The sequence below is a fragment of the Podarcis liolepis genome, assembly GCF_965112155.1.
Source record: "Podarcis liolepis genome assembly, chromosome: 15".
NCBI classification, from domain to species: domain Eukaryota; kingdom Metazoa; phylum Chordata; class Lepidosauria; order Squamata; family Lacertidae; genus Podarcis; species Podarcis liolepis.
The window spans coordinates 8,950,908-8,977,964 of record NC_139566.1 but is presented as its reverse complement, the minus strand read 5'-3'; the positions used below and the strand labels follow the sequence as shown (position 1 = coordinate 8,977,964).

General features: G+C 49.0%; 1 protein-coding gene across 2 annotated transcripts in view; it reads left to right on the top strand.

Annotated features, from left to right (window-relative positions):
* The window catches only part of NPR1 (natriuretic peptide receptor 1), a 62,076-nt gene that overhangs the window by 19,473 nt on the left and 15,546 nt on the right, over positions 1 to 27,057 (top strand). For both annotated transcript variants that reach the window (XM_083477010.1, XM_083477009.1), the window contains 10 exons: positions 6,025 to 6,224; positions 9,846 to 9,959; positions 12,263 to 12,398; positions 13,588 to 13,679; positions 15,082 to 15,217; positions 16,076 to 16,160; positions 17,429 to 17,549; positions 18,643 to 18,717; positions 19,907 to 19,984; positions 24,295 to 24,399. In XM_083477010.1, the coding sequence (XP_083333136.1) occupies positions 6,025 to 6,224; positions 9,846 to 9,959; positions 12,263 to 12,398; positions 13,588 to 13,679; positions 15,082 to 15,217; positions 16,076 to 16,160; positions 17,429 to 17,549; positions 18,643 to 18,717; positions 19,907 to 19,984; positions 24,295 to 24,399 (1,142 nt within the window). The remainder of the gene's footprint in view (positions 1 to 6,024; positions 6,225 to 9,845; positions 9,960 to 12,262; positions 12,399 to 13,587; positions 13,680 to 15,081; positions 15,218 to 16,075; positions 16,161 to 17,428; positions 17,550 to 18,642; positions 18,718 to 19,906; positions 19,985 to 24,294; positions 24,400 to 27,057) is intronic.

The window sequence follows — 27,057 nt, the reverse complement described above, 5'->3', positions numbered from 1 at the left end:
CCTTATGAGGAACGGCTAAGGGAGCTGGGCATGTTTAGCCTGGAGAAGAGGAGGTTAAGGGGTGATATGATAGCCATGTTCAAATATATAAAAGGATATCACATAGAGGAGGGATAAAGGTTGTTTTCTGCTGCTCCAGAGAAGCGGACACGGAGCAATGGATCCAAACTACAAGAAAGAAGATTCCACCTAAACATTAGGAAGAACTTCCTGACAGTAAGAGCTGTTTGACAGTGGAATTTGCTGCCAAGGAGTGTGGTGGAGTCTCCTACTTTGGAGGTCTTTAAGCAGAGGCTTGACAACCATATGTCAGGAGTGCTCTGATGGTGTTTCCTGCTTGGCAGGGGGTTGGACTCGATGGCCCTTGTGCTCTCTTCCAACTCTATCATTCTATGATTCTATGAAAAGAGAACGCTGCTGCCAGCCTGAGTAGGCAGCACTATGCGAGGTGGACCTGTGGCCCGACTCACAAGAATAAGCCAAGGCACAGGAGCCCTTTCCCAACTGGGAGAAAAAAGGTGGCAGGACTTTCTGTGCCCAACTGAAGGCGGAAGCAGTGGTGGCGAAGGGCAGGGTGTCCAGGGCTTAGCCTGGGCTCCTTTCACTAATTTTCACCCTCTCTTGGGCCCCCGGCCAAGAGGCATCCTGTTATTTTCCTGCTGAGCGTCCTTCCCGCCCGAACTCCCCCCCTTCCACCGGCTGCTGAGGTCAAGGGGCGCGTTCTGTCCACGGGGAGGGGTCACCGCCGCAAGCTTGGCCCCCCTGAGCCAGCGTTTTCCTGTTTTGCTGAGTCGCCGTTTCCTGATCCTGGTCGGACAGGGTTTTTTTTTCAGAGTGCGGTTCAGTGATGAGGACTGGCCTCCATCCTTAGGTGCCTTTGTCCTGGGCCCCATCCCAAAGGGAGAAGGTGTGATCGCCTGGGATTTGGATGCTGAACCTGAGAAATCCCAGCCTACACAGGATTCCCCGTGAAATATACTCAGAGTCGAGTGTGGCTTTCATGCTCTTTATTCAGGTCATTGTAGTGAGGAATGAAAGTTCCCCCAAGATATCTGCTTTATATACAGTGGTGCCCCACAAGACGAATGCCTCGCAAGACGAAAAACTCGCTAGGCGAAAGGGTTTTGCGGTTTTTGAGCTGCTTCGCAAGACGAATTTCCCTATGGGCTTGCTTTGCAAGACGAAAACGTCTTGCGTTTTTTGCAAGTTTGTTTCCTTTTTCTTAACACCGTTAATACAGTTGCGACTTGACTTCGAGGAGCAACTCATAGAACGCGGTGTCGTAGCCTTTTTTGAGGTTTTTGGTGATTTTTGAAGCTTTTCCAAAACTTTTCTGACACCGTGCTTCGCAAGACGAAAAAACTCGCAGAACGAATTAATTTCATCTTGCGAGGCACCACTGTACATTATTTACACAGTGGGCCGCACGTGATTGGCTAATTCTGTGATTCTCCTGTAGGCCAATCAGGTTGCGGATTCACTTCCACCTGGAGTTGGATTGGGTGGCTCCTGCGGCCAATCATACTGCTGCATTGTTCTAGGACCAATCAGACTGCTGCATTCTTGACCTTATTGTTCTAGGACCAATCAGACTGCTGCCTTTTGGATCCTATTCAACTCAGTACATAACACCTCGCCTCCAGAACCAGCTGAGCCGGGGCTGGGGCCTGAGCCCAAAGGGTCCTCACCTGTGCTGGATCCTCAGGTGCAGGCACCAGCTGAGTCTGCTCTGGCTCCTGAGGTGAGGAAGGACCCATTGCCTGCAGGTGCTCCACTCTCAGCCCCGTCAGAGGAAGATGAGGTTGCCTCTGGGTCCGGTAACCCTCCAGCTTCTCCTGAGCTGCAGAGGCTCAGGGCAGAGAGGCAGAGGGAACTAAGTTCCCGCAGAAGGAGTGCTCGCCTCCAGGCCAGGAGAGGCGAGTCACCTGAGGATCGGGGCCGCCCTATGCCTCGGGGCGGATAAAAGCCAGCCAGCCCCAGTCCCAAGTTGCAGGAGCAACATTGTTGGTTGCTAGTTCCTGCCTGAACCCTGTCCTGCTATCCTGCCTGAGCTCCAGACCCGTCCTGGCTCCCTGCTTGCATGCCTGTTCCTGACTTCACCCGACTCCCTGCCCTGCACCCTGATTCAGCTACTACAGACTGCCTCCATGTTGTGCCTTTGACCACAGACCAGACTTGGACCTCGTCTCTCGGTTAGCCCACGGGACCAGCACAGAAAGCAGACTTGTGCATATTAGCACCTATCTCAGAGACTCACCTGTTTCCCACTGCCAACTCCCCAAATCTTTTCTCTCTCTGCTGTGGTCTGCAGGTTCATTGACTCCGCAGCCGGTTCTCTTCCGGTGATTTATCAGCCCATTTATCTCTTATCAGTCTATTATTATTATTATTATTATTATTATTAGAGTTATTTTTCTTAACAGCAGCAACACAAAAGTTCCAGCATAACAAACAGAAGAGAAACCACAAACCGAACATTTTAGCCTCACAGTCCGGAAGCGCAAAAGTACGAAAACACAGCGCAGCTCCAAAGGGATAATGAAGGATTAACTCCTGCAAAGATCCCCTTAAAAATTAATAGCTAAAAAAAAAAAAAAGCATTTCCCCACCTGTGAGTTCCTTCTTTGCTGAGAATAAAGGTTCTTTATAGGTTTGCATAGACTGGTCGCCCAGAGCGATCATGCGCCTCAACATTTTGTAGAAGAAATAAAATCATGGCATATATGGAAGGGGGGGGGGGGAATGTCATTTCAGCTCTGTTCAGTTTGTGAGAGATCTTTTCCAGCTGGGCAATCTGCCAACCCCTTGAATGCCAGCAATCAAAATCATTAATATTAAAGCTCTCCCGGGATTTGGCAATACAGCCTTGTAAGATAAGAGAAATAAGTTATTTGCTTTTCAAATCTGTTTTCCATATAAAGGTAAAGGGACCCCTGACCATTAGGTCCAGTTGTGACCGACTCTGGTGTTGCAGCGCTCATCTCACTTTATTGGCCAAGTGAGCCGGCATACAGCTTCCGGGTCATGTGGCCAGCATGACTAAGCTGCTTCTGGCGAACCAGAGCAGCGCACGGAAACGCCATTTACCTTCCCGCCGGAGTGGTACCTATTTATCTACTTGCACTTTGACGTGCTTTCGAACTGCTAGGTTGGCAGGAGCTAGGACCGAACAGCGGGAGCTCACCCCCTTGCGGGGATTTGGACTGCCAACCTTCTGATCGGCAAGCCCTAGGCTCTGTGGTTTAACCCACAGCACCACCCGCGTCCAGATACTGGGGTTCCAGAACCCCAAATTTTGCCATCTTTTCTTGCCCTCATGACAGGACAATCCGGTTGGAGCTGATTGCAGAGAATACCTTTCAGAGGCTGAATGAGGGAACGCTGCTCATGCAGAGAGGCAACAGGGAGACTCCCTTGAGGACTAGCGCCTTATTATTATTTATTCCATTTAGGATTTCAAGGTGGCGTATGTGGGTCCTCCTCCCCCATTTCCTCCTCACAACAACCCTACTGTGAGGTAGGTCAGGCTAAGAGATGGTGATTGGCCGAAGCTCACACCCAGCACGCTTTCTGGCTGAGTGGAGATTCGAACCCTGCTCTCCCAAGCCCTAGTCCTTCCTGTGTGCTCCAAACGCAAATCAGCAAAGGGGAGAGACGGTCTCTTGACGGATGCCTTATTTGTACTCCTTTCGCTCCAGTTTGCTCTCTTCTTTTCCCCCCTCTCTGAAGAGGGCCTGGCAAGAGGAGAAGAATCTGATCAAGAAATGGCAAGGGCCTTTTTAATGCAGACAGACAGCTCTCCTTTCGCAACCTCCTGGAGGTGCCGATGGCTCCCAGCGGAGAGGATTTGGCTGCCGACTTCGGTGTGCGCAGCCCAGCTTATTTATTTTTTAGGGGGTGCAGGGAGGGTGGACGAAAAATGGCTGTTTTTTGTACAGTGGTACCTTGCTTCTCAAACGCCTTGGTACTCAAACAACACCCAAACACTGCAAACCCAGAAGTACCATATTTTTCTGTGAATAAGACTATATTTTTGAAGTTTAAAATAAGGGGTTGTCTCATACACGGATAGTGCATACTGCATTTTCTTAATTTTGAGTCCCCCCAAAATAGGGGGCGTCTTATACACGTGTTTGTGTGTGTGTTATACACGGAAAAATACGGTAAGTGTTCCGGTTTGTGAACTTTCTTCAGAAGCCGAACGTGCTCTGTTTTGAGTCTTATGTTTCCGTTTCAAGTGCCACACCTCCGTTTTGAGTGTTACGCTGAGGTCTGTTTGTTTTTGCTATTTATTTTGCCTTTTTGTTTTTGCGGCTCTTTTTGTTTTGTTTTTGTGACTTTGTGGAACTCAGTTCAGCTACTGATTGATTGATTGATTGATTGTGTGACTGCAGTACTGTACATTGTTTATTGCTTTCATTTTATAGATCAGTGGTCTCATTATATAGTAAAATTGCTGTTTGAGGGGTTGTTTTTAAAAGTCTGGAACGGATTAATCCATTTTGCATTACTTTCTATGGGAAAGCACGCCTTGGTTTGGGGACGCTTTGGTTTTGGAACGGACTTTTGGAACGGATTAAGTTTGAGAACCAAGGTACCACTGTATTTCCAACTCAGCAAGGATGGAAAATAGGGGAAAATGTGTGCACAACCCCTGAGATGGCGGGGATTTAATCTCTCAGAGTTGAGGGGAAAGTGTGTGTGTGGAGGGGACATTCCAGTGTATTATGATCTGTTTGCAGGCGGCTTTCCGGACCTTTCTATAAAAGAACCTGCCAGGATTATCTTAGATACAGGATGCGAAATGTGACTTGTTTCACACTGAAAGGCGAACCTGAGTTTCTGAAACAGTTTGAGAACCGAAACCGATTTTGCAGTTTCTCCAGCTAAGTAATGGGTATAGAAATGGATAAAAAAGGTAAAGGTAAAGGGACCCCTGGCCATTAGGTCCAGTCGTGACCGACTCTGGTGTTGCAGCGCTCATCTCGCTTTATTGGCCGAGGGAGCCGGCGTACAGCTTCTGGGTCATGTGGCCAGCAGGACTAAGACACTTCTGGCGAACCAGAGCAGCGCATGGAAACGCCGTTTACCTTCCCGCTGGAGTGGTACATATTTATCAAATCCAGGTCTCAGGCGGACCCTATTCCTATGCAAATGATGCCCTTAAGACAGGAGCTGAAGGATTTGTAAGTGAAAAGAACCACTGGGAGAGGTTTTTCTAAGATATTTCCTTCTGCAGAGGAAATATTTGGGGTCATTAAGAGTCAAGCTGTCTTCAGGATTGCTGTTCTATTTCAGACATGTGGTTTATGTACTTATGGATGTATTCTTAAAGGTAAAGGTAAAGGGACCTCTGACCGTTAGGTCCAGTTGCGGACGACTCTGGGGTTGCGGCGCTCATCTTGCTTTATTGGCCGAGGGAGCCGACGTTTGTCCGCAGACAGCTTCCAGGTCATGTGGCTGGCGAAACCAGAGCAGCGCACAGAAATGCCATTTACCTTCCCGCCAGAGCGGTACCTATTTATCTACTTGCACTTTGACATGCTTTCGAATGGCTAGGTGGGCAGGAGCTGTGCCATTATAAAAAGAAATACTGTATGTTTTCTTCTATAAGACTCACTTTTTCCCTCCTAAAAAGTAAGGGGAAATGCGTGTGCGTCTTATGGAGCGAATGCAGGCTGCGCAGCTATCCCAGAAGTCAGAACAGCAAGAGGGATCGCTGCTTTCGCTGCGCAGCGATCCCTCTTGCTGTTCGGGCTTCTGAGATTCAGAATATTTTTTTTCTTGTTTTCCTCCTCCAAAAACTAGGTGCGTCTTGTGCTCTGCTGCGTCTTATAGAGCGAAAAATACGGTGACTAAATTTAAAGAATGAAATGAAATGAAATAACCCAACATGTTAGTGATTTGCTTTCTCTCGTCCCAAAGCGGGGTGCCTCCTTCCACATTTCCCAACCCGGTGTGTCAAGACGCCTTTGCAACCGTAGCGGCCACCCTGTTCACAGCCTTCCTTTCTCTGCCTTGCAGTTGTGTTCGTCTGCTGCGCCCCCGACATCTTCCGCGAGCTCATGGTCCACGCGCATCGCGAGGGGCTCGCTGCGGGCGAATACGCCTTCCTCTACATCGACCTCTTTGGGGCGAGCCTGCAGAGCTCCACATTCCCCGACCGGCAGCTCCCCTGGCGACGGGGCGACGGGAACGACACCGTTGCCCGCGAGGCCTACAAGGTAAGGGTCCTGTGCAGTCGTCAACGCCACCCCTTCTCCATCGCGTGTGTTTTGAGCTGAAACGAATATGCATTTGTACGTATTTGACAGCGTTTGTCCATTCTTCTCCCCCCCCCACCCCCCGCAGTGCGGACTTCTGGGTTGTAGGCAATTAAGCCCCTCTCAGAGTGGAAACCCGCTGAGATTAATGGCCATTTTGACACCGTACATTTAAAGCACTGCAATGCCACTTTAAACCTGGGAAGAGGAATTTATTGTGAAGCCACCTCTGTGAATTGTAGCTTTGTGAAGGGGAATGGGGGAGTCTCCCAGCAACCCTCAGCACCCTTAACAAACTACAGCTCCCATAATTCTTTGGGGGAAGCCATGGCAATTAAGCCCCACTCAAAGTAGAGACCCATTGAAATTAATGGACTTAACATTCACACCATGCATTTAAGAGCGCTCTGATATCACTTTAAACAGCCACTGCTCTCTCTCCCCCCAAATGAATACTGGGAATGGTAGTTTGTTAAAGGGTGCTGAGGATTATTAGGAGGCCCCCTATTTCCCTCTCAGAGTTCCCCGGAACTGATGGATAAACCGTGTTGGGAATTGTAGTCTTTTACTAGGCGGTGTGTGGAAAATTCTGACTTTTCTTGGTGTGTCCCTCTGTTCAATGTCAGGGTCCCATCTGTTGCTCCGCCCACTTTGCCTCTGGCCCCGCCCACGATGGAATGTGGCCCTCGGGCCCTCTCTAACTGGCCCTTGGGCCTCTGTGTGGCATATGCCCTACTCCCCATGCAAAAGAAGGGAGACCTCTGGCTGAATATAGCCTTCAGTTACCCTGCCCACCACAGGCATGCGGCCCCTGGAAGGTCACTGATGAGGGGAAGCGGCCCTCGGGCTGGAAAAAAAAAGCCAAGCGATGGGCAGAAATTCAACCGGGGAAGCTTCTTCCTGGCAATGGCAGGTGACAGGGAAAGCTGGACTTCTGGAACTTCTGCCGGTCAGGAAGCCGTTAAAAGGCGCGGATGCTTTGCCAGGAAGCGGCCGCCGAGAGAGAAAGAGAGAAACATGGCCATTGTGCCAAGAACACCTGGCAGAGGAAGCCTTGTGGAGGTTGCTGTGCTTCCGTGGGGGAACTGCGAGTGCCTGGCGGGGATCCCAGCGCCTTGGGAGCATCAGGGACGGGCATGACAATGAGGCTTTGTGACGGACTTGGAAGCTGCCCTGAGGCCGAGACGGGCTGAGGTTGGCAGCTGAGTTGGCCATTGTCAAAACTTGCCGGGGTCTCAAGTTACTAGGCCTCAGTTCTGCGCTTGGGAATCACGACGCCCTCTTCAGGCACAGAAGGGAGCTGCGGATCGGGCGGTATCCTGCTTACAAGAGAAAATTAATCAATCAATCTTTATTACAGTCCAGAGACTCAACAAATTGTTACAAAGCAATGCACAATTCAGACAGCCTACCTCCAGGTTAAACAAATTCAGACTTAAAGATAGGGATCATTGGTTCTTGCAACCACCGATAAAAACTTCGCCACTGCTAATGTTGTAGCGTTTGTCCGGTCTTCCAATAGGAACCTGACACAGTGAGCCTCTGATTTTCCTGGGAAAGATACCAGCAAGGGTAATATCAGTTCAGCCCTGGCTTGCTCGTATTTCGCACAGTGCAGCAAAATATGTTTTATAGAATCGATGTCTTGAGCACACGAGCAAAGTCTGTCCTGGTAGGGAACTCCTCTCAACCTGCCAAAGAGAAAAGAGTTGTGCGTATCTGCACCTCAGAATGAAGTTTCTGGGTTGGTCAAGCCTGGTTAGGAATCTTGCAAGCCAGGCTTTGGGCCTTACAGCCGGTCTTAGGCAGTGCTTGAAACCAGGCGTTTATTCCGAACAATGAGGACTAGAACCTTACTTAAATCAGGGGAACAACTATAGCTCCTGCTTTGTGTGTAGGAGGCCCCAAGTAGGTCTGGGAAAAGCTCCCTGTGAGCTGCTGCCAGTCAGTGTAGGTAACCCTGCGCTAGCTGGAGCAACGGTCAGTCTGCGTGAGGCAACTTCCTATGGGCACGAAGGCGATGGATTGTATTCTCGGGCCTTGGCAAATTCTTTATTCTTCCTTCCTTCCTTCCTTCCTGCCACCCACCCACCCATTTAACTCCTGGAGTGCCGGGTTCGAATCCCACCCGGCGTCCCTGTCGTGCCTTTTTGGACTGGGCCTCCCTCCCCGCACAAGATCCCGTCGGAGGAGAGGGGCGCTGAGGGGGGTTTCGGGTGGAGGGGAAGGGCGATGACTTTGGCCAGACCTGGCCAGCTTTGCTTTTCTCCAGCGTGAGAGGAAGGAAGCAAGATAATTCCCCCGGAGTAGCGGGCAAGTTATAGGCTATTAATAGCCCAGGGAGCTGAGAGCCGGCCTGAATATCTATGGGGAGAGGGGCAGGATTCGATGCCTGTTGGCTTAGATTGGTGGCTGGGAGACACACAACTTTGTTTTCAATCTGAGGGCCACATTTATGTCTGGGAAACCTTCCGAGGGCCGCACGGCACAGGTGGGCAAGGCTAGCAGGGAAAGCGAGCAAGGCAACAGGTGGAAATTTCACCTGTGGTTCGGTAGAGCTAATTTCTACACACTTGCAGACACACACACACACACCCGCCCTCTCACAAAGGCAAGACCTGAGTTCGAGGACACGGTCTCCCTCGGGAGTGGTGGACACTCTTTCCTTGGAGGTTTCTAAGCAGAGGTTGGGTGACCGTCTGCCATGGATGCTTTAGCTGAGATTCCTGCATTTCAGAGGGTTGGACTAGATGGCCACAAGGGGTCCCTTCCAACTTTACATGCAGCAGAGCTAATGAGTGAGGGCCGTGGCCTGGGGAGAGCGTTTCAAGGGCCAAGTAGAGAGGCTTAGGGGGCCACTTTCAGCAGTTGGGTCCCAGGTTCTGCCCCCCTGGCTTAGAAGGCTTTAAAAACAGAGGGTTTTCACAAACTGTGAAAAAGATTCTATGAGCTGAATAATGGAGACACCGTATGTACTTTCCCTTGTTGTTTTTTTTTTTTGTAACACAAGAAAATCCTGAATACAAACTAGTTTTGTTTTTTTTGAAGCCCACTGTTACGTCCAGCGTTAAACCCATTTAAATTAGCAGCCATGACTACCTTAGGCCCATGGAATTCAGGGGGTCTACTCTGAGTATAACTGAGTTTGACACAACCTTGGATGGTCACAGCTTTGCCACCCCTGGTGGGTTTCTTAAAACGAGGGGCTTAAGGTATGTTCATGAAGGTCTCTCAACTGCTATAAAGCAAAATAGCTAAGTGGAAACTCCATAGACAGGAGCAGTGTAACTCCAAGGACCTGATTTTGGGGGGCGAATCACAGAGGGAGGGCTGTTCCCATCGCCCCCTGTTTCCGAACTTCCAAGAGGAGATTCCAACTAAACATTAGGGAGAACTTACTGAAGGCAAGAGCTGTTTGACGATGAACAGATGGTGGCGGACTCTCCTTCGTTGGAGGTTATTAAACAGAGGCTGGGTGGCCGACAGTCAGGGGGGTTCCTTAGCTGTGATTGTTGATCCCTACTGTTCTGTGATGATTCCAAGTGATTTTGAGCGCACGCCTCCCTCTCGCCCTCTGCGCAGGCCGTCATGATCATCACGTACGCAGAGCCCACCAACCCGGAATACAGGCCGTTCCTGCAGGAGGTCAAGGAAGGGGCTCAAGCGCAGTTCAATTTCACCATGGAAGACGGGCTGGTAAGGAAGCAGCGATGGTAGATTTGCCTTCCTGGCTCCCCACAACAGGCAAAGAGGGTCTGGAGGAGGCCCGTTGACTGGGAATGCCTGCCTTTTGCTGCTTTTGTCTCCTTTCCACAACAGAGCATCATTGCCTTCACTGGAAATATTTAACAGGGTCAACTTAGGGCAACTAGCAATCCATTATTTTGCAATGGCGCGTGTTTTTGTTATTCATTTATTTAAATCAATGCTCTGCCTTTTCCTCCAAGGGGGTGGCACATGTGGTTTCCCCCTCCCCGTTTCATCCTCACAACAGCCCTGTGAAGTTGTTGTTGTTGTTGTTGTTTAGTCGTTTAGTCGTGTCCGACTCTTGGTGACCCCCTGGACCAGAGCACGCCAGACACTCCTGTCTTCCACTGCCTCCCGCAGTTTGGTCAAACTCATGCTGGTAGCTTCGAGAACACTGTCCAACCATCTCGTCCTCTGTCGTCCCCTTCTCCTTGTGCCCTCCATCTTTCCCAACATCAGGGTCTTTTCCAGGGAGTCTTCTCTTCTCATGAGGTGGCCAAAGTCTTGGAGCCTCAGCTTCAGGATCTGTCCTTCCAGTGAGCACTCAGGGCTGATTTCCTTCAGAATGGATCGGTTTGATCTTCTTGCAGTCCATGGGACTCTCAAGAGTCTCCTCCAGCACCAGAATTCAAAAGCATCAGTTCTTTGGTGATCAGCCTTCTTGATGGTCCAGCTCTCACTTCCACACATCACTACTGGGAAAACCATAGCTTTAACTATACGGACCTTAGTTGGCAAGGTAATGTCTCTGCTTTTTAAGATGCTGTCTAGGTTTGTCATTGCTTTTCTCCCAAGAAGCAGGCGTCTTTTAATTTCGTGACTGTTGTTACCATCTTCAGTGCTCCATCTGGAGCCCAAGAAAGTAAAATCTCTCACTGCCTCCATTTCTTCCCCTTCTAAGAGATCTTCACGCCCAAGGTCACACCCAGCGAGCTTCACGCAGCCAAGCAGGATTCGAACCCTGGCCACTCCTGGGTCGTAGTCCAGCACTCTAACCGCGACTCACTGCACTGGCGTTCCTTGTGAAAACAGGACGTTTCAGAGATTTCTGTACGAAGGTGATGGTCGCACCCATTGACCCACCTGCCCTGCCCTCCCCCCTCACCCACTTCCGCCTCTGGCCCATCCACCGAAGGCATGCGGCCCCCAGAAAGTTGCCCCGGAGGGGATTTGGCCCTCGGGCTGGGATGAAACGCTGACTCTCAATTTCAGAGGGGAAGCAAAGTTGTAGTAAACAGGTTTGACCTCTGGGTAAACAAGCCAAGAAATGTCTCCCAGTTTAGCTGCATGGATCTCCGCTCCCCATTTTATCCTCTGTGAGGTAGGCCAGGCCCCGTGAGCTACGCACCTTGCTCCCTCCCACGTCCTACTCCAGCACTCTAACCACTAGGCCAGGGGTCAGCAAGCTTTTTCAGCAGGTGGCCGGTCCACTGTCCCTCAGACTTTGTTGGGGGCCGGACTATATTTTCTGGGGAGAGAGCCAGTGTGGTGTAGTGGTTAAGAGCGGTAGTCCCGTAATCTGGGGAACCGGGTTCACGTCTCCGCTCCTCCACCTGCAGCTGCTGGATGACCTTGGGCTAGTCACACTTCTTTGAAGCCTCTCAGCCCCACTCACCTCACAGAGTGTTTGTTGTGGGGGAGGAAGGGAAAGGAGAGTGTGAGCCGCTTTGAGACTCCTTAAAGGGAGTGAAAGGCGGGATATCAAATCCAAACTCCTCCTCCTCCTCCTCCTCCTCTTCTTCTTCTTCTTCTTCCTGGGGGGGGGGGGGAAATGAACGAATTCCTATGCCCCACAAATAGCCCAGAGATGCATTTTAAATAAAAGCACACATTCTGCTCATGTAAAAACACCAGGCAGGCCTCACAAATAACCCAGAGATGCATTTTAAATAAAAGGACACATTCTACTCATGTAAAAACACACTGATTCCCAGAACGTCCACGGGCCGGATCCTGCCCCCCAGGCCTTCGTTTGCCTACCCTGGCACTAGGCCGTTACTGGCTCTCCATTGTTATAAACCACGCCGGCACCCTGTTTATTATAAACCGAACCCCCCAAATCTTTTGACCCAAATACCACGGTCCCACAGTGAGCGGAGGTACGTGCCCCATTGATTCTAACCTCGCCGATGAGTTGGCATTCTGAAGTTGGTGCTGTGGCCGGAAAGGACTCCCTCCTGGTCTGGTGGCACCCGCCCTGTTCCTGCCCCCCTGGCTGAGTGGCGCAGAGGCAAATCTAACTTTCTTTCCAGAAAAACTTCATCGCTGCTGCCTTTCACGACGGGGTGATGCTCTACGCTCAAGCAGCCAGTGAGATGCTAGAGCAGGAGGGATCCTTCTCCAACGCCACCTTGACCACTCGCCAGATGCAGAATCGGACTTTTTATGGTCAGTACCTCTCATCCCTCCCAGGTTTCGTGCTGTTGGGTTTTTTTGTTTAATGTTTCTCCCCTTTTTTTGTCCTCCCAACAACCGTGTGAGGTAGACTTGGCTGAGAGGAAGGGACTTGCCTCCAAGGTGAGTTTCGTGGCTGAGTTGGGGATTCAAACCCTGACCTCTCCCAGGTCCTGGTCTAAACTTGGGTCTCCAGCTGTTGTTGGACTACAGCTCCCATCATTCCTAGCTAGGAGGACAAGTGGATCAGGGAGGATGGGAATTGTAGTCCAAAAACAGCCAGAGGCCCAAGTTTAGGAAACCCTGCTCTAACTAACTGTTATGCCACAAAAAAATGGTTGCTGGGCAGGGACTGTAGTTCAGCGGTAGAACTCCCATTTCGCATGGGGTCGCAGGTTCGATCCCCGCCATCTCCTGTTAAAGATTCAGGGTGGATGAAAAAAAATCCTTCTCAGTGCAGCACATAGCTGAGCTGTGGAACTCGCTGCCACAAGATGTAGTCAGGATAGCCACCAGCCTGGACGGCTTTAAAAGAGGATTGGAGAAATCCATGGAGGAGATCCGTGGTCAAAGGCAGGAATGTTTCTGAATTCCAGTTACTGGAAACCACAGGAGGGGAGAGGGCTTTTGTGGTCCAATCCTGCTCAAGGGTTTCCTGTAGGCATCGGGTGGGCTGCTGTGAGAACAGGATGGCCGGACTAGAGGGGCCATTGCCCTGATCCAGCTGACTCTCCTTATGTTATTGTGTAGAGCCATTAATTTCAGTGGGTCTCCTCTGAGTAGAACGTAGTCAAACACAGCCTCATACATTTAAAGCACATGACTTCCTCCGGAAGAATCCTGGGAGCTGTAGTTTGTAGGGTGCTGGGAATTGTAGCTCTGCGAGAGGGGAACTGCACTTCCCAGCATCCTTTGTGGGAAGCTACATAGTTTAAATGTATGGCGTGGGTGCGACCACATTGCCTGCTGCAGCCAGGAAGTCCCATCCATCCAGCCTTGGTGCTTTTCCTTTTGAAAGAAAGACCAAGTCAGAAGAAACGTGAAGGTTTTAGAACAAAGGTTGGATGTGTCAGGATGTGCTCAGAGTAGACCCATTAAGATGTGTGTGGCAGATATGTTCACCTCTCCTCAAGGACCAGTGTGGGATTGCTGTTTTTCCTCCTCTCCTTCCTTCTTTCGGCAGGGGTCACAGGGACCCTGAAGATCGACGAGAGCGGCGACCGGGAGATGGATTTTTCCCTCTGGGACATGAACCCGACAGAGGGGGAGTTTGAGGTTTGCTCCTTTTGTTGCTTGTCTGTCTGTTCTCTCCACTCCCCACAACATGTATTCAAAGGTAGACCCCTCCCTGAACGTGGGGGCATCATGGGTAAGCGCCAGTGATGAGACCCCTCACCCACAGAAATCCCCCGTCTCCTTTTCAGAGCCATTTAAACCAGTGATTGTCACCATGCCCTTGTGGCAGTGAGTTCCACTGGTGGGGCAGGCTGTGTGAAGAAGCTCATCAACCCTGTCAGACTTGAAGACCTTAACCCACGTCCCAGGGGTCCTCCATCATGGGGAACGAATGTGGCCCTGCAGCCTCTTTATTTGGCCCCCAGGACTCTTCCCCAACCCAACTCTGGAGGCTGCATCCTTTATCATTCCTGCTTTGTGCAGTCCCTCCTTAGGTACTTTTGCCTCTCTGGAATTTGTCCTTCAACTCTGACCAGGCCCTTTGCTTGCCTGGATAGAGGATGCAGAGGTGTGTGTGTGTGTGTGTGTGTGTGTGTGTGTGTGTGTGTGTGTGTTTGTGTGTGTGTGTGTGTGTGTGTTTGAGTTTGTTTTGAAGTTTTTTTTCTAAATTTCAAAAGTTCCCAAGATGATACGTACTTCCAAATACACATCCATTTCACGTTTGACTTCCCCAAAACCCCTCTGTGGATTCCCCTGCAGTTTCTAAATTTGCTGCATATTATAAATATTCTGTACTTTATCTTTTCCACACTGTACCCCAACAAGTATTCAATTGCTGTTATTCATTCAAATCCTACTGAAATATACTCAGAGTCGAGAGTGGATTTCAGCTCATAGTGGTGAGGAGGAATGGACGTTCCCCCAGAATGTCTGCTTTATATACATTATTTACACAATGGGCCCCACGTGATTGGCTAGTTCCAGGATTCTCCTGTAGGCCAATCAGGTTGCAGATTCACTTCCACCTGGAACTGGATTGGGTGGACCAATCAGACTGCTGCATTCTGGATCCTATTGTTCTAGGACCAATCAGATTGCTGCATTTTGGATCCTATTCAACTCAGTACATAACACCTACGTACGTTTTAACATGTTTACAATAATTCTTTAAATATTCAACAAAAGGGTTCCACTCCTCCTTGAAGTCTACCTCTTCTTGATGTGTGTGTGTGCTTGTGTATTTGTGTGTGTGTCTGTGTGTGTGTGTGTGTAGAAACCAGCCCACTGTCCAAAGGCAAAAGTTGCGTTTGTGGCTCTGCCCCCTTTTACTCCTGGCTCCTCCCCCACCACTGCTGTGCGGCCCCCAACATGGTTCCCAGAAAGGAATGGGTCCCTCGGGCTCCTCATCCTCACCAAGGAGGGAAAATGGTACCCTGCCTCCATCTCCTTCTCTCCTCCCTTCTCTCCACCCCTCCCCCACACAACCCCTTTCTTCCCACAGATCGTCGCCACTTACAACGGGATCACCAAGAAGATCAAGATGGTTCCAGGAAAGGATATCCATTGGCCAGGAAACGGCATCCCGAGGGATGTGCCCTTCTGTGGTTTCGAGAACACCAACCCAGCCTGCCAAAAAGGTACTTGAGCATAGCTGTCAACTTACAGATTTGAAAATAAGGGACCAGCAGCCTTGAAAATAAGGGACCAGCAGCCTTGAAAATAAGGGACCTGCAGCCTCACCTGTTCCAGGCACTCCAGTCTTCCTGTCCTCCTGCAGTCTGGTCAAACTCATGCTGGTAGCTTCGAGAACACTGTCCAACCAACTTTGTAACCAGAGGTTCAACTGAATAGAATCTGAATCACATGCACCACAAGGCCTATGCAGCCTCAACTTAAGATGGCTCCCCGGCCTGGCTTTGCACTGCAAAGTTTGCAGCAGCACGTGCAACAAAATGGCGCCCAGCATTCAAAAACCCCCTCAGCTTGCATTAACTAGCCACACACAAGGCATGCAAGCTCCACCCCCCAGCCGTTCTTAGACTTCTTATTGGGTGAGCAAGACAGTTGGAGCCTCCCTCCTCCCTGGCCAGCAGGGAGGGAGGGAGAGGAGCTGCTTCCTTTGAAATTTAAGGGACATCATTTAAGGGACATTTAAGGGACATCCATCAATAAGGGACAGCAGCGGGACATGGTGCTGGAATAAGGGACTGTCCCTTCAAATAAGGGACACTTGACAGCTATGTACTGGAGGCGATCCCAAGAAGGCTTCTTCTACTGGCTGTGTGGGGATCCAGTTGGGCTTAACCCAGTGGTTCCCAATTAGCTAAGGACCCCCTGTTTTTCAGAAGCCAAGCATGTGGCCCTTGGAAGGCTGCTCAGAAGAAAATATCCGGCCCTCAGGCTTTAGGAAAAGGCTCTCCTCCCTAGATTTAAGGGGAAATGGCTGGCTAATGGTTGTCCTTCCCCCTCCCTTCATTTCCTTCTCTTGGCTACAGCCTCCTTCTCTCTGCTGGAGATCCTGTCCCTCACGATGACCTTGGTCCTGTCCGTCATCATTGTCACAGCTTTCTTTGTGTACAGGTGAGTGGCTGGGCGGAGTTTGTGGACAGGTGCTGCCAAAAGTAAGAACGGCCCTGCTGGATTCGACCTGGTGTCCTGTTTGTCTGCTGGCCAGCTACTTGACACAGGCCCTGCTTGAAAGTAATGAGTTGTATCCGGGGGGCTAGTCCTACTCAGAGTAGACCCACTTAAATCAATTAACATGGCTAACTCAGCTCCATTAATTGCAATTTGTGTAAGTAAAACTTAGATGGATGCCACCTGCTGCCTATTCCCCTTCTAACTTGTTTTGTCCTCTGTGTCTGACAACTCGCAAACATAAAAAGTAAGGCAGTTCCTAAAAATGGAACTCATGGAAAACAAGGATAAGCCAACCTAATACATAGGAATTTGTGTGTGTGCACGTGGGTGGCGCTGTGGGTTAAACCACAGAGCCTAGAACTTGCCGATCAGAAGGTCGGCGGTTCGAATCCCCATGACGGGGTGAGCTCCCATTGCTCGGTCCCTGCTCCTGCCAACCTAGCAGTTCGAAAGCACGTCAAAGTGCAAGTAGATAAATAGGTACTGCTCCAGCAGGAAGGTAAACTGTGTTTCCGTGCGCTGCTCTGGTTCGCCAGAAGCGGCTTAGTCATGCTGGCCACATGACCCAGAAGCTGTACGCCAGCTCCCTCGGCCAGTAAAGTGAGATGAGCGCCGCAACCCCAGAGTCGGCCACGACAGGACCTAATGGTCAGGGGTCCCTTTACCTTTACCTTTATAAGTGGCAAGCCCACCGCACAGCAGAAAATTAAGATCTGGGTGAATATGAATTCCCCCCTGGCACCTAAAACAGATAGTGATGGCTCCAGGCGTGCTTCCCTGGGGAGAGCATTCCCTAAACAGGGAGCCACCACCAAGAAGGCCTGTTCTTTTAGAAGACACCTGAAGGCAGCCCTGTTTAAGGAAGCTTTGAATGTTTAATAGATTATTGAATTTTAATATTCTGTTGGAAGCTGCCCAGAGTGGCTGGGGAAACCCAGCCAGATGGGCGGGGTATAAATAATAAATTATTATTATTATTATTATTATTATTATTATTATTATTATTATTATTACTTGTGTCGCCACCATGGGAGAGGGCCCACGGAGCAGGACCTCAGATAAAGAACGCAGTTTTGCGAGGCGATACGTTTGCGATTGTGCATTTGTAGTGATAAAAGAGGAAGGAGGCAGCAGGGTGGGTGGGAAGCTTGCCAGGCCAGAAGTCTGTGAGCCCTGACCTCTTCCGCTGCCCTCGCCTCCCCTCCCAGGAAACTGAAGCTGGAGAAGGAGCTGGCCTCTGAGCTGTGGCGGGTGCAATGGGAGGACGTCCAGTCCAGCAACTTGGAGAAGAACCTCCGCAGCATGGGGAGCAAACTCACTCTCTCCCTGGTGAGTCATCGAACCCTAGAAACGTAGAGTCGGAAGGGAGCACGAGGGCCATCTAGTCCAACCCCCTGCAATGTCAAAATCTTTTGCACAGTGTGGGGCTTGAACCCAAGACCCTGGGATTAAGAGTCTCATGCTTTACCGACTGAGCTATCCCCAGGTCCCATCCGTCTTCCAGAACCCCCTTCCTCTTGTTTCTAACCAATATTATTTACCATATTTTTCTGTGTATAAGACTAGGTTTTTTTAACCAGAAAATTAGGTTTAAAACGGGTAGTGCTGAGGGGGTGTTTTCTTAATTTGGAGTCCCCAAAAATAGGGGGCGTCTTATACATGGAAAAATACGGTATATGTCAAAGAGAAAAACATCTACCAGACTTTTAGAAGACATCTGAAGGCAGCCCTGTTTAGGGAAACTTTTAATGTTTGATGCACTATTGTATTTTAATATTTTGTTGGAAGCCGCCCAGAGTGGCTGGGGAAACCCACCCACATGGGTGGGGTATAAATAAATTATTATTATTATTATTATTATTATTATTATTATTATTATTATTATTATTATTAATTTCATTTATATCCCGCCGTTTCCTCCAAGGAGTTCACGGCAGCGTTCATGGTTCTCTTCCCCATCTCACAACAACCCTTCCAGGCAGGTTAGGCTGAGAACTTCATGACTGAGTGGAGATGTGAACCCTGGTCTTTTCCCAGGTCTTCCTCCAGCACTAACCACTGCACCATGCAGCCTCTGCGCTCTGCTTCAACCACTTTGGTGCCGCTTTAAACAATCATGGTTTTCCCCAAAGGATTCTGGGAACTCTCATTTGTTAAAGGCCCCGAGAGTTATCAGGAGAACCTCCCTCCCCTAATTCCCCTTGCAGAGCTGCAACTCCCAGAGATCCCCACCGAGACGGGTTGGTGGATAAACCACTCTGGGAATTCGGATCCTCACACCTGAAATGTTCAGATTTGTAGGTTTCAATGCTGTTCAGACTGCGCTTGTTCAGCAAATGAAGATCTGGGGTGTGGGTGGGGAGGTGTTTTGTTTTGTTTTTGCTCTGCCGCCAGACGTTCCCTCTCTGCTTTCCTTCCTCAGAGAGGCTCGAACTATGGCTCCCTTCTCACCACAGAGGGACAGTTCCAGGTTTATGCCAAGACAGCTTATTATAAGGTAAACCTTGGAAAGAAAAGTCTGTCCTTATTGGAAGACAGGACACGCCAATGTTTATTGCAGGTCTTGTGGACCAGGCAGGGCCAACCCATAGCGCATGGGTAGGCAAACTAAGGCCCGGGGGCCGGATCCGGCCCAATCGCCTTCTAAATCCGGCCCGGGGGAGGTCCAGGAATTAGCGTGTTTTTACATGAGTAGAATGTGTCATTTTATTTAAAATGCATCTCTGGGTTATTTGTGGGGCATAGGAATTCGTTCATTTCCCCTCCCAGAAATATAGTCCGGCCCCCAACAAGGTCTGAGATTCAGTGGACCGGCCCCCTGCTGGAAAAGTTTGCTGACCCCTGCCATAGCGCCTCTTGCTCCTCTCGTGGTGGATAAAGTCATCAATGGCCACTAGCCACGATGTCCGTGGTCTGCCTCGGCGGCTGGAGGCAGCAGTTCTTCAGAATTCCAGCTGCTGGAGTTCCAGTAGCTGAAACCCTGGGGCATCTGGTTGGCATCTGTGAGAAAATGATGCTGGACACTGAACAAGCAGCCAGGCTCTCCTCGGTCCAGTATATCTGAAGGAGCGTCTCCACCCCCATCGTTCTACCCAGACACTGAGGTCCAGCACCGAGGGCCTTCTGGCAGTTCCCTCACTGCGAGAAGCCAAGTTACAGGGAACCCGGCAGAGGGCCTTCTCGGTAGTGGTGCCCGCCCTGTGGAACACCCTCCCACCAGATGTCAAAGAGAAGAATAACTACCAGACTTTTAGAAGACATCTGAAGGCAGCCCTGTTTAGGGAGGCTTTTAATGTTTGGTGTATTACGGTATTTTAATATTTTTTGGGAAGCTGCCCAGAGTGGCTGGGGAAGCCCAGCCAGATGGGCGGGGTATAAATAATATATTATTATTATTATTATTATTATTATTATTATATGGAGCCTCCAGGTCCAGAGGCAGTCTATCTGGACCCCTAGGTTCTTTGGGGCATATAGGCTGCTGGACTATGGTGAGCCTCCACTGGCCTTCTCAAACAGGCTCATCTTTCTGAGGTTAACCATTGAGCTGGCCCAGGTAGATGAGTCGATGGGAAGGCGGACGGCTCCCTTGCAAAGCAGCCGAACTGGCCGTTCTTCTTTCCTCTTGCAACCTCAGCAGCACGATTCCCTCTCTCCTCCTCCCTGATTTCTGCGTCTGCTTTCAGGGGAACCTCGTGGCCGTGAAACATGTAAACAGGAAACGGATCGATTTGACGCGGAAGGTGCTTTTCGAGCTGAAACATGTAAGCAACTGGCTGGAATGCCCTTTGAGAGCGTGGCAAAGACTCCGGAACGGCTGGTGGTGGAGGGCCTGGGTGGTGTCTGTCCCTCTGGGATGGGGAGGGGGTGCTGATGGAGCTGGAAGATTATTGCGATTATTTTGTACATGCACCAATTCCTTTTCAGCTGAACAAGGTTCTCTAAGCAAACAGCCACACAGTGTGCACAATACTCTTTTACAGTGGTACCTTGGTTCTCAAACTTAATCCGTTCCGGAAGTCCGTTCCAAAACCAAAGCGTTCCAAAACCAAGGTGTGTTTTCCCATAGAAAGTAGTGCAAAATGGATTAATCCACTCCAGACTTTTAAAAACAACCCCTAAAACAGCAACGAGACCACTTATCCATAAAATGAAAGCAATAAACAATGTGCTGCAGTCACACAATCAATCAGTCAGTCAGTAGCTGAATTGGGTTCCACACAGTCACAAAAACAAAACAAAAAGAGCCACAAAAACAGAAACACAAAATAAATAGCAAAAACAGACAGATCTCAGCGTAACACTCAAAACGGAAGGTAAACGGCGTTTCCGTGCGCTGCTCTGGTTCGCCAGAAGCGGCTTAGTCATGCTGGCCACATGACCCAGAAGCTGTCTGTGGACAGACGCTGGCTCCCTCGGCCTATAGAGCGAGATGAGCACGCAACCCCAAAGTCGGTCATGACTGGACCTAATGGTTAGGGGTCCCTTTACCTTTACCTTTAAGCTGTTTGTGTATAAGTGTTAAACGTGTGCTCACTTTACTGTAGTAAAGTTAATATAAGGGTCTTGTAGGAATCTTGGTTGAGTTTCTTATTGAGCTCCGTACCTGGGACCAACCTGAGGGGTGGTTCTAGCCACTCCCTTGCCTAATCCGACACTCTAGCCCAGCCTTTCTCAACCTTGGGTCTCCCGATGTTGCTGTACAAGTGCAGATGCGTCCTTCATTGTTGTTTTTCTCCTTCCAAAGCAATTTATGTATATTCAGCCTGGAAGAGAGGAGACTGAGAGGAGATGTCCTAGCCATCCTCAAATACCTTAAGGCATGGGTAGGCAAACTAAGGCCCGGGGGCCGGATCCGGCCCAATCGCCTTCTAAATCCGGCCCACAGACAGTCCGGGAATCAGCTTGTTTTTACATGAGTGGAATGTGTCCTTTTATTTAAAATGATCTCCGGGTTATTTGTGGGGCCTGCCTGGTGTTTTTACATGAGCAGAATGTGCCCTTTTATTTAAAATGCCTCTCTGGGTTATTTGTGGACCATAGGAATTTGTTCATTATTATTATTTTCCAAAATATAGTCCGCGCCCCCCCCACAAGGTCTGAGGGACAGTGGACCGGCCCCCTGCTGCAAAAGTTAGCTGACCCCTGCCTTAAGGGCAAACAACCTTAAGGGCTGTCACATGGAGGAGCTTGTTTTCTCCTGATCTGGAGGGTAGGACCCGAACCCATGTCTTCAAGTGACGAGAAGGGAGTTTCCGACTAAACATCAGGAAGAACGTTCTGGCAGTAAGAGCCCTTCGACAGTGGAACAGTCTCCCTTGGGAGGTGGTGGTCTCTCCTTCCTTGGAGGTGTTTAAGCAGAGTTTGGATGAGGCCTCGGACATAAGAGCACCAGGTTAATGTGCCAGACTAATGGGACAAAAGAAAGACTGACAATCCCGGGACCGGGGGGGGGGGGACGGACGCTGGAAGAAGATTGGATTGCTTTTATTTTATTGTATCTTTTTTATATTATTACTATTAGAAATGTTTTGTGAATTTTGGGAAAATGTTGAGATGAAATTACTTGGCTCTTGTAAAAATGGCAAAAGGGTAGTGGTTATGAGAAGTTGGTAAAAAAGATTAAAGTTTTAAGCTCTAAGGTCGTCTTTATAAGACAAGATGACAAGAGAGTAAGGCAACGTAATGATAAAATATCATGAATTATGGAAAGGATTTGCTGTGACAATTATTAATTAAGATACAAGAGATGGGAGGAGGAGGAGGTCATGGAAAGAAGGTAACGGAAATTTGAAAGTGATGGTTTTATTTTTTTCTTTTTCTTTTTGTGTTTTTCTCTTTTCTCTTTTTTGTAATGTTTTTTTCTGTGTAATTCTAAAAATTTTTTGTGTTTCAATAAATATTATTATTATATATATATAAAGCAGAGTTTGGATGGCCATCTGTCATAGATACCTTAGTTGAGACCCCTGCATTGCAGGGGGTTGGTCTAGATGAAACCTGGGGTCCCTTCCAACTCTTCCGTTCTATGATTTTATGAATTTAGTGGGGCACCAGCAAGGGGCATTGAGCTGCTGGGGTATTTGGGGGGGGGCGGGCGGCAGATTCATTAGCGGGGAGAGAAAGCGCATAGGGAGCGGGCAGCGAGTGGTGCAGAGTGGCACCCGGGTGCTGCTACAGCAGCGCAGAGGGCTAATGACTCATTAGCGAGGAAGCGGCAAAGAGCCGGCCATCTGCTCCTCCTTAATTAAGAGCCGGAGCAGCTTAAAGCAACAGGAATTTACGTGTGTGCGAAGGAGAAGATAAACAAGGGGTTTGGCTTGCGAAAGGGGCATCTGAGCAAGCAAAGATAATAGCTGGCGAGGGAGAGATATTTGCAACCTGCTTGCTTTTTGATGTGTCTGTGTCTGTGTGTGTGTGTGTGTGTGTGTGTGTGTCTGAAAGCATGCTTTCCCTCTGGCAAGGCGTCCGCACATCAATCACATGCGCACACTCTGTCATGTGCGCAGCTCCCCACGGCGCAAATTCCTTCCGTCCCAAACTGATGCTTTCCCTGCTTCGTGGAATTGGGATGTTTCCCTCCCAAGTTCCTCCTCTGCTTCTCTTAGTGCATATGCCCATGGGTGTCCGCTGAGTGGGGGAATTCCTTTCCCTACCACCCCTATGATGACCCCCAAACCCCCAGACTCTCAGCTGCCTTAAATAAAAAAAGACTTAAGTAGCCTGATCTCCCTCTTCCAGTGTTTTATTCCTCCTCCCCTGCTGAAAAATTCCTGTGGACTCCTGTTTATGGATTACTCCAAAGTTTCTATTTTTAAAGTCATGTTGAATGTGTGCCAGGAGAGGTTCCACATGCAGCAACCAATTATTTTATTTGTGGGGAACAGATGGACATCACACTCCCTTGCGAAGTCGCCCATTTGTTTGTTTGCTTATGATGCCTCCTGGAATCCTGCGCTGGGTTGCTAAACTTGTGGAATTTGTTTGTTTCTTCGTTTATTGCATGCGTATCCCACCTTTTCCTCCAAGGAGCCCTGGCTGGTGTTGTACATGGTTTTCCCCCTCCTCACAACAACCTTGGTGAGGTAGGCTAGACTGGGAGGCAGTGACTGGCCCAAGGTTGAACTTGGTAGCCAAGTGGAGAATTTGAACCCTGGTCTCCCAAGTCATAGTCCAGTACCAACCACACTGGCTCTCTGGTGGGTTTTTGTTTGGCGGGGAGAGCAGAACGTGCTTGCACCAGTTCTGGAAATCCTAGATGAAAAGGACCCCAGGGGCACGAAATCCTTCGCTTTGCCTCCCGTCCCTGAATAAATTACATTGTGCTTTATCATAGGTCTCACTGTCAGTAAATCTCCTGGATTTAATTTTTCCTCTGCTGCCTGCAGAGTTAAGTCGTGGGGAAAATAAGTCTTCGGTTGTTAATGCTGGACAGAGAGACGGTTCTGTAGGGATGCTGTCAAAATGTGCACTGCCACATCTGTGATTCTATTCGACATCTCATTGGATCTAGTTAAATGTTCAGGAGTTGCAGCTGAAGGTTCTTTTTAATACCCCTTCACCCAGCCAGAGGGGTATTAAAATTATGAAGGTGCTCCCATATGAGATTTTACAAAAACCTCTGCTTTCGGTCAAAATGTAGAAAAACCTCAATAATTCTGAACGAACGAGTCCCCAAAGCATGGGATATGCACCTCACATTGGGGCGTTTGCAATAGTAGCAGTCAATAGCGATTTCAGAAAAATGTGGCGCTTTTCCTTTTACGTGGGGTTTACGTTCCGAGACACCACACATTTAAGTGAAATTGCATATATTGGGAACACCATTGAAAAAGCCTGCATCCTATTCCACCCCTTTTGGTGACATTTTTGGGTCATTTCCGGGTTCAGCGCGATGTACGCCTGTGCAGTCGCACACATATCAGACCCGCCTAAAACGGTCATTGCCTATATAATTTTAACCCTCTGGCTAGGGTTAAGTAGCTTCTGCAGTGGCTCTCTGTTTGTGTTTATGTGTTGCTTGGGTCGCTGGCAAGATTTGGGCACTTTAACCACACCTCCATGTTCTTCCCAGATGCGGGATGTTCAAAACAAGCACCTGACGCGCTTTATCGGAGCATGCATTGATCCCCCAAACATCTGCATCTTGACAGAGTACTGCACCCGTGGCAGTCTCCAGGTACGTGAGAGTCGTGGCGAAAAAGCATGCCTGGGTGTTAACAACTCTTGCCCTGTTCAACTTCTCTCCTTATAGGTGGGTGAGGCCAGTGCCAGATTTACATATAAGCTAAACAAGCTATAGCTTAGGGCCCCACTCTCTTGGGGCCCCCCAAAAAATTTAAAGGGAAAAAACCCCTGGATGTCCATTTCCAAAATATAAGATAAAAAACAAATAAAATAAAACCTACATACAGCAGCAGTGTTTTGTGTTGTGTAGTCTCCTATGATGTAAGTGATGGGCCCCGCCTGCTAGCCTGCTCCCTAAAATATCACAGGTTTGCTCCTTTCTATATATAGGGTGCCTACATTCTGCATGGACTGGTTGCATGTCAACATGCGCAAACGGCTTTAGATACCTATTAGATCCATAAATTACCATATAGCATATATTCAGCACAAAAAAAGCGACAATTTGTTGTTGACAAAGGACAGCTGGACATATAAAGGGCCCCATTACCTTCAGTAGCTGAGGGCCTCATCAAACCTAAATCCAGATCTGGGTCTTCTAAAAGTCTACCAGACTTTTAGAAGACATCTGAAGGCAGCCCTGTTTAGGGAAGCTTTTAATGTTTAGCAAACCACTGTATTTTAATATTTTGTTGGAAGCCGCCCAGAGTGGCTGGGGAAACCCAGACAGATGGGCGGGGTATAAATAAATTATTATTGTTATTGTTATTGTTACTTCAGAGGTTTTCAACCTTTGGGGGTCCACGGCTCCCTTGACCAACTATATTCTTTCGATAGCACCCCTATGGGGCTCAGGAGCCCTGTTATGTCACCCCTCGCCTGCTGAGCTGGCAGCCTCTAAATCCTTTTTTGAACACCATCCCTTGGAGACTGTCCCCTCCGCCTCCTCTCTTCTCCCCTCTCCTTGGGAGTCCTCTGGGCAGCTGAAGCTACCGCCCCTGGTCTCTGAGCTGCCCCCCCTGCCCCAAAGAGAGGTGCCACGGCCCCACAGGGGTCTGGGAAGCACCCCCTGGCCAGCCCCAGAGGCACCATTCGCCTGGGGAGCTTGTAGCCAGGGCTGCCACAACAAACAGCTGGGCAAGCCTTGGGGAGGCAGAGACTCAAGAGGGTATCAGAGGAGGGAGGAAAGGAAAGAGGGACAGAGGCCGGCGTTGCCCGCAGCACCCCTGACCATCATTCAAGGCACCCCAGGGTGCCATGGCACACTGGTTGAAAACCACTGGGTTACTTAGTTGAACCCGCACTCAAGGCACTCGCTTGTCTTATTACTGCTGCCAATGAAGACCAGTCTGGCCATTCGCTTCGCAGTAGGGCAGCCATCTTGCAGGCCTAAGGGGAGCGTAGTGTCCCTCAGCCTTGATTACTAATGCTGCTGGCAGTGGAGGCTAATAATGTGGCCAATACCTCAGCAAAAGGGCGGCCATTTTGTAGGCCTGCGGGAAGCCTTGCACTTCCTATCCTTTATTATTGATGGTGCTGGCGATGGAAGATGGTAGGCTGTTCCCTCAGCTACGGATAACCCATCATGTAGACTTGAGGAAAGCTTAGCCTTCATTAACTTTGGTGCTGGAAATGGAGGGCATCCATCTTGTAGACTTGGAGAGAGCCCAGCCCTCATTAACGATGGTGCTGGTTGATTTGGCGGGCATACTCTTGAGTAGGTCTGGTGAAATTAATGGGCCTGAGTTATTTGTGTTTGTTAGTTTCAGTGGGTCTGCAATGGGTAAGACAAACACTACCCTTAGTCTTTCCCTTGACCACAGGGCGGCCATTTTGTAGGCCTGAGGAGAGTCTGGCACTCGCTGGCCATCATTGCTCACACAGCAGTAAAAGGAACCATGTTTTTAGCTTTGCAAGCCTCCTGTGCCAGCCAGCCTCAATCCTCGGGCGTCGCTCTGGCTGTGTGTTGCCAAGTGGCAACCAAATGCGTCTCGCTGGCAGGGATGATGGAGGATTCTGTTAGCAAGAGAAGCGGGAATTGGCACTGTTGCCGCTTTTGTCCCACAACAGGAATAAAAATCAGACCAGCAGATGTAATCGGTATCAATCCAGCGAATACAATCAGTTGTTGGGGTTTTTTTAAAGCCTCCAACCAATGCGTAATTAATGAGTTTGTTTTTTAAAAAAAAAAAACACAACACATCAAAAAAACACAACACCATTATTTTAAGACTTCCTTTACATTGAAATTAGACCTCAGGCCTTACTACTTTGAGATGTTCATTTTTTTAAAAAAAAATTATTTACAATCAAGCGATATATGTTTAGAACGTTGATGTGAGTTTTAATCTGTTTTTATCGCCGTTTTAATTTTTCAAATGCCCTAAATTATTGTTGCCGGGTTTTTTCCTGTTGATAATTTTATCGTTTTTTCCTTTTCGTAAAGCTCCTTGGGGCTTTTATTCTTTCTTTCTTTCACAAACAAGCGGTGTATAAATTTTATGAAACAAATAAATAAATACAAGCTTTATGGACTGAAATAAATAAACGGATGGGCCACTCCTTCTGTTAAACTCACAATTTATGTAAACAATCTACATAGATTGCATAAATAACTAAATAAACCACGCTAAATGGTGGGCGGCAGGACGAAAGGCGTAGCAGGAACCGAACCGCGGCGGAACAGAAAGAGCGTGGATTGCGAGGAGAA